Source organism: Protobothrops mucrosquamatus, unplaced genomic scaffold (assembly GCF_001527695.2).
Source record: "Protobothrops mucrosquamatus isolate PMUCROS unplaced genomic scaffold, P.Mucros_1.0 scaffold_214, whole genome shotgun sequence".
Taxonomy (NCBI): domain Eukaryota; kingdom Metazoa; phylum Chordata; class Lepidosauria; order Squamata; family Viperidae; genus Protobothrops; species Protobothrops mucrosquamatus.
In genome coordinates, this window is record NW_015386290.1 from 343,342 (window position 1) to 350,556 (window position 7,215).

Below are 7,215 nucleotides of genomic sequence, written 5' to 3' on the forward strand. Positions count from 1 at the left end.
AGGATCGGAGCATCCACAAGCTTGTAAGCAGCGTGTGCGTGCTCCCAAAACCCGATATGGTCCTCTGCTCCCGCCATACCTGCCCCTCCCACTGACCGTACCTATCACACCACCCTCTATTAATCCCCCAGTCTCCTCCCTCACCACTCCGCGCCCCCCAGACTGGACTGGCCCCGGCCTCTGAGAGGGCTCCCCCAAGGGTATTTAGGCAATTTTAACCAATTTGACAATGGGGCCTTATTTTTCTTTTTAGTGAGGACACATAGACCCTCTCATTGGCCAGGGTGCTGGTGGTAGGGAAATTTCTAGGATTAGTTTCAAGTGATAGTGGTCACTGTTAAATCAACAAGGTAAAGAAGCTAGGCAAATTATATATACACAGACACTATTCTTTGGAAGTCTTAAATTCATGGTCATCTTTTTTTAGCAAATGTATTTTTATTAAAAATGTATTTTTTAGTATTTTTTTAAGTAATTGTATCTTGTGGAGCAGTTAAGGCTGGGGTAGGCAACCTTGGCTGTTTTATGACTCGTGGACTTCAACTCCCAGAATTCCTGAGCCAGCATGGCTGGCTCAGGAATTCTGGGAGTTGAAGTCCACGAGTCATAAAAGAGCCAAGGTTGCCTACCCCTGAGTTAAGGCATCAGACTAGAAACTGGGAGACTGTGAATTCTAATCCTGCCTTGGGCATGGAGCCTGCTGGGTGACCTTGGACCTATCACTCTCTCTCAGCCCTAGGAAGGAGACTATGACAAACCACTTCTGAAAAACTTTGTCAAGAAAATCTCAGGGACATGTCCAGGTAATCTCTGAAAATTAGACATGACTGAATGGATGGGGGGAAAAAACCTAATAATAAGCCTCCAATCACTCATTGCAAAAGAAATCCAACTTAGGTATGAATTGGACCTTCTGGAGCTTCTCAGTTGAGCAACACATAATAAAATTATTGAATGAATTATTTATTCCATCACCCCTTTTTAATTGACTCACGTGGAATTTTGTTGATAAGGCCTTCAATGAAGCTGGGTTGGGCAGTGGTTAGCGCAGCGCTTGTTGTGATGTTACTGGAGCCTCTGGGAGCAACAGTGATGCCAGATGAGGCTATAGTAGCCATGGCCCAGAAAAGGTGAGCTGGAAAGAGAAACAACATAATCATTTAGAAGAGGCTGATTACGTTCCGACATCGCCATATAGATGACCATCACCTTTCATACAACCTGAATTTAAATCACACCTCAATATCTATTTTCTGCATTAGGAATAGCCAGTCAAATTCTAAACTAATACAAGGTAATGGCTCCTCTGAGCATCCAGAATATAATTTATTATATTATTAGGATCATCCTTTGAAAGAAGCATTCCTTTCTGCTCTTTTCTGTAGAGGCAGTTCCCTACGCAAAGCTCAATTGACATCTTTTCTAATCCAGAATTGGCTTTCCTGTCTGTCAGCCTCTCTTTAATTCTTTAAACAGAAGGTTTTTTAGCCCCAGCTGGCAATGCCAGGCTTGAACTGCATCTCTTGTATGCAGAAGAAGCACTCTACCATCGAGCCCCAGCCTCTCTCATGTTCCCATATTGTAGAAAGTGGGAGTGCTTCCTAATCTGCTGAATACTTTTCTAAGAAATGCTTATGTCAACGCTGCAAATACTGTATATTCTTGCTTTGACAATATGCAGAACTGTCTGGTATTTTTATAGTTAAACCAGGCAACAGGGAAAAGGGAGGAGAATAAGGATAGCCCAAACCGGAAGTAAATCACATCTTCCAAATTAATTGGAAGATGTGAAGATGTGAACCATGAGTCCGTAAGGAGAAGGGCGGGATATAAATACAATAAACTAAACTAAACTAAACTAAACCCCAAAATAGAGTCAGGGAAAAATGCTTGGAATGTATGCGTAACGGAAGAGAAGCCAGACCTAAGCATTTCCACCATGCTGTACTGACGTCTCTGTAACCTTAATAAATGCTTTTAGGAGTAAATATGCCTGAAAGTCCTTTTAAGTGTTTCGTTAATCAGACACATGACAGCTTATTCTTGTGAATATGAATCAACCAAATGCATAAAGAATGGTAAGTTTTGTGGGATTTGCCTCAAGAGCCAATCTGCTTCTTTCTAGCAGTGCTCCTACTGTGAAGGTTCACAAATGTGTAGTCCAGGCAGGTGTGAAGATTAAACTCCTCCCTGGCAACCCAAGGGCCACACCAAATCAGGATGGTAGCTGCATCACTGATTTATCTTCGCTTCTAAATAACATCCACTTGTGTTGAGTGTTAAGATACCTGCATCTTAACACTCAATACCTTAATCAAGGAACAGTGCTGGAAATAGGAAGTCCTATTTCCCCAGCAACATAAGAATAGTTTTTCTCAGAGCATTCCTTAATAAGAAAGCTCAGCTTTCTTTCCAGGAGATAAAGATGTAAAATAGTTGTTAAAACAGATTGTGAGTACTGTATAAACATCCTTCGCTAATTAATACCATTAATTCTTTGAGGTATTTTAATTACTACATTATGCGGCAAAAAGCCACATAATGAGTCCCACTCACAATGCCAGAAGGCCTTCCCAAGGATCATGAACTTCATGGGTGGCCATAGAAGATGAAATAGAAATTGCAACTAGCTGAGAACATGGCCGCCCTTGCTTGTATGTGCTTGATAGGGTGTCTTTCCCGTACTCAAATAGTGTCGGTTTAATATGTTTGCAGTGATACATAAAACCACTACACAACATAGAACCATTGAACTTATAGGGTCACCCAATAAGAGAGTATCTCTTATAGCATGTTTTGCATTCCTAGATCATCCATTTTCATCAATGCTTAATTAGCACTTTACTGTGATATGAAACAAATCTCCCAGGACTTTTAATATTTTAGTTTTTAATGCTGTTTTACTGGGTTGGTTTTTAGTATTTTATCTTTCTTCTTATTAATGGGATTTTAATCTTTTTATTGTCTTTCTATAAGTTGCCCACAGAGAGTGTTTGTTTGTTACAGTTATGTGGCCAACCAATCAACCAAAATTACTCTGGGCAACTTACAAACAGTAAGGCATCAAATAAAGCCTAATGAAAAGAATATAAAACCACAGTACACAACCTACAAGCAATAATGAAACAAAAAGACAATTAAATGCCAATACAAACAGAAATAACACTATTATACGATTGGGACTGTAACACGTCATAACCAAACTGCCTGAGGAAAGAGCCAGGCCTTGACAGACTTCCTAAAAGCCAGCATGGTTGAGCATTTCATTAAGTCAGAAGGAAAGTTGACACTGGAATGTGCGCCTCCTGGATGCCACAAGATTCCAATGAAGGTACTCAGAAGAGGCTCTTCCTATCAGAGTGTATGAGGGGAAGATATATTGGGGATAGAGCAATCCCCAAAATAATCTGGTCCTATGCCATATGATAACCAGCACCTTGAATTGCACATTCTACACCAATTATAACTTCCTGGAGGTGTTCAAGGGCAGTCCCACGTACAACACATTGCAATAATTCAAACAGCAAGTGACTGAGGCATGAGTGACTGGCACACAAGACAAAACTGTGCAAAGCCCCCTGATTACAACTGCCACCTCTCAAGCAGGAGTAGAGAGTTCAGGAAAATCCCCAAATTGCAGACCTTAACAGTTTCACCAGGATAGGTGGGACAGAGATATAAATTGAGTATCATCAGCGTACTGATAATCCTGCACTCCATGCTGATCCAGCTGCATGCTTTCTCCTTTGGCCAGTACACATTCAAAGACATGCTATCATTACTCAGATGTGCTACAATACCTACTGGCCGCATTACCAGCCCTGGAAGGATGGAGATTCTCTAAAATATATTCCTCTATATTTTCTCTATTAGTTCTGTAACTTGATAGTACTGTAGCTCTAAGAAGGAAAGTGTCTTTTCATTTCACCATTTTTATTCATAACCATCTTGGGGTTTAAAAAAGACAATGGATCTTCTATTTTCTTCCTTCATGCTCCTCTACTCTTGAATTTCTGTCCCTCTTTTCCCATTGTTATACTAATACATGTCAGCATTACAAGATTGTTTTTCTCCCTCACTGAAGAGATTGAGATGGATCCCAGCTAGGATTGACCTTTACTTAACCACAGGCATACATTGTTTTAATATTCTTCCTGTTCACACGTCTCAGGACTTCTGTTAATTGCCTAAATCTCAACAGGTACTGGGGATCATTGTGTCTAGATCTATTCTTAATCATTCTTAATAGTTCAGTTTCTGGATCATTAAATCTCATTGGGACATTCCCTCTGCTCTTGTTTTTAGGTTCCCTCCCCTTTGTATTATCTTGCATTATCATATTGGTTTAAAGTTTACCTACACAGAAGAATTGTGGCAGAACTTGTACCAATAAGGAAGAAGGGTATAGCTAAATAGAGGAATGACTGTGCTATGCTTCCCACCAATCCTGGAATTCAAAATAGCATGCCTTTACCTTTTGCCCCATTGGCAAATTTCCTTAACACTGCTTCCTTTCTTTCTTTCTTTTCTTCCTCCCTCCTTCCATTTAATTTCTGCACTGTCCAAGTCCAAAATGACTCTAGATAGCATGCAAGGCAAATAAAACAAGATGAAAATAAAAATTTAGTTAAGAAAATTATAAATCCAAAAAGCCAACTCTAAACCATATGCAATATACTAATACTAATACAATATGCCAAGCACATTTAAGAAGGAATTCCATTCTCTCTACCCTGTGGTCTTTAAATATTTGCTTCTGGAAAGGTTTTTTTTGGGGGGGGGGGCGAGTGAGATTAAATAAAATCCAGGGATCCAGGAGAAAAGGTTTCTCTGTTGTGGCTCCTGCCCTCTGGAACATTCTACCCTCTGAGGTGAGATTGGCTCCCACCCCCCTGACATTTCATAAGAGCCTTAAGACCTGGCTCTCCCCAATGGAGGGAACTTCATACAGGAAGTGGTTGGCTAATTAAAACCTAATCCCATCTCCCTCTCCAGTGTACCTGGCTCCCTTCTTTAGTGTTAGATCGCGCAGGCAGTAAGACACGAGTCGAGTGACAGTCAGCTCTTGGTTTATTGGCAAGGCATAAGGTAAATCCGGACTGGCTCTCTGGGCCAGGGGAGCCCTCTTTTATGGGATTCCCCTGGCTTGTAATCACACAATTCCATTGGCTGGCAAGACCCTGTTGCTAGTTAGCCAACCAGCAACGGGCANGGGGGGGGGGGGGGGGGAGTGAGATTAAATAAAATCCAGGGATCCAGGAGAAAAGCTTTCTCTGTTGTGGCTCCTGCCCTCTGGAACATTCTATCCTCTGAGGTGAGATTGGCTCCCACCCTCCTGACATTTCATAAGAGCCTTAAGACCTGGCTCTCCCCAATGGAGGGAACTTCATACAGGAAGTGGTTGGCTAATTAAAACCTAATCCCATCTCCCTCTCCAGTGTACCTGGCTCCCTTCTTTACCATATTGTGTTTCTGATTTTTATCTGCTTTGTTATATTATAACTGAGAATTTTAATGTTTTTTAATTTTTTTAATATTGTAAGCCACCCAGAGTTGTTGGACATGAGATGGATGGCAAATAAAGTTCCTAATAAATAAAAATAGTAATAAATAAATAAAAATGTTTTAATTATTAAGTTAGTGTATATTACAAATCAATACGAACAGCAAAAGCTTGCAGTGGGGTTTAAGAGAAAAATCTAGACTGTTCCTAGGCTTACTAGGAACTACAGCACTCAACCAGACTGAGTAGTAGTACAGCAGTTAGAAGGTTATAAATTCCTTAAACCCATAGATATTAAGGTCATACACTTCTTGGTGTGTGGTTTTAGGATTAAAAATATGTAAATGATGTTGTTTAGGATGTTTTATATATTTAATTCCAAATCTCCTGTCAGGTATGCATTTGATATTTTAAACAAAAATTATTAATACAAGTGTTAACCTTCTGCATTCATTCTTTCTGATTTCTGATGCTGTATGCTTTGGGCTCAATAGCTATCAATTAATCTAAGTGAGCTATTGTTAAAGATATACCAGTTCCTTCCAAAGATATAGGATACAGCCAAAAGATCAAAACACAGCTTGTATTATCATCTAAACCAGTGCACAGTAAAATCAGATCTATTTTGTCTGGTGAGTCTCAAGACAAGCTGTGGTTTTAGAACATAGAAATTATGTTGCATGAGATAATCAAAATGTTGCTCCCGCAGTGGTGCAATCAAACAATGAAATTATAATTGCATTCTTGGCCATGTATAAAAGAGACAGTTCAGACTGTTGTAGAGCACAAACTGTGAACTGTGAGCATCAAGTGCATGTTGCACATCAAATGAATGCAACTACTGAACTGAATAACCAAATGCTGATTAAGGTATAACAATAGCTCTAATTACCAGCATTTCCTGGCATAACAGTTTGAGATTCCTGGCTGGCTGAATATTTTGGAATCTAATTGGTTTTGGATGCCTGAATACGTAGGAGTCCTGTGCAATTCGTTGGCGATTAAATGCCCTTGAATATCAGTTATATATCAGATTAACCACAAAGTCTACTTTCCCGCTACAAAAGGAACAGCCAGAGATTATCATAGCTATATACAAGCCATGGGACTTGTTATACTAAAGAGAATTCAAAGTAAGGAGAAGCCATCCACTGCAGAAAGATATCTATTAACTATAAACAGACTCCAAGCACACCCTATGGGGCCTGTGGTAAAAATATATATAAATAAAACTGAGTTTCAAAATATATGGAAATTATTTTCATATTCATTCCCTACTTATACAAGATTGGTTATTGCAGTGTACAACACTTCCTTTCTGAGTAGGGACAATGTGGTTTCAAGTCTGAATTAACTTGCAGAAGTTATATGTATGAGTGATCCACAGGCAGAAAGGATATCATTGGAATTGATATACATGGAAATTATTGTGATAATGATGATATCAGAAGCCATTTCTTTGTTCTTTTTGCTTTTAAAGAGTCATTAACAGTGTGTAATTCCTTAAACTAGGTATTACATGGTAATACCTAGTTTCAATAATCATCAACAAAGTTAAGCTGGCAGCTTCAAAAACAAGCATTTACCCTTACAACTGAAATGAAAACAAGACCACTTACTTTATTTCTTTTAATTTCTGTTCATTGTCCCTCAGCGGAAACTTTCTTCCTCATTTTCAGACATTCCCCTCCCTGAAGGGAACACATCATTGC

The 7,215-nt window shown here is 39.4% G+C and overlaps 1 protein-coding gene across 2 annotated transcripts in view; it reads right to left on the reverse strand.

The window, feature by feature from the left end:
• Window positions 1-7,215, reverse strand: part of LOC107297975 (synaptotagmin-2) — a 33,891-nt gene extending 26,676 nt beyond the window's left edge. The window contains exons 1-2 of one of the 2 annotated variants that reach the window (XM_015827342.1): window positions 7,123-7,215; window positions 995-1,135 (exon numbers count right to left, since the gene is read on the reverse strand). In XM_015827342.1, coding sequence (XP_015682828.1) covers window positions 995-1,118 — 124 coding nt within the window. In that variant the 5' untranslated portion in view covers window positions 1,119-1,135; window positions 7,123-7,215. Of the gene's footprint in view, window positions 1-994; window positions 1,136-4,474; window positions 4,508-7,122 lie in introns of those variants that run through there. The other variant, XM_015827350.1, reaches the window with a different exon arrangement.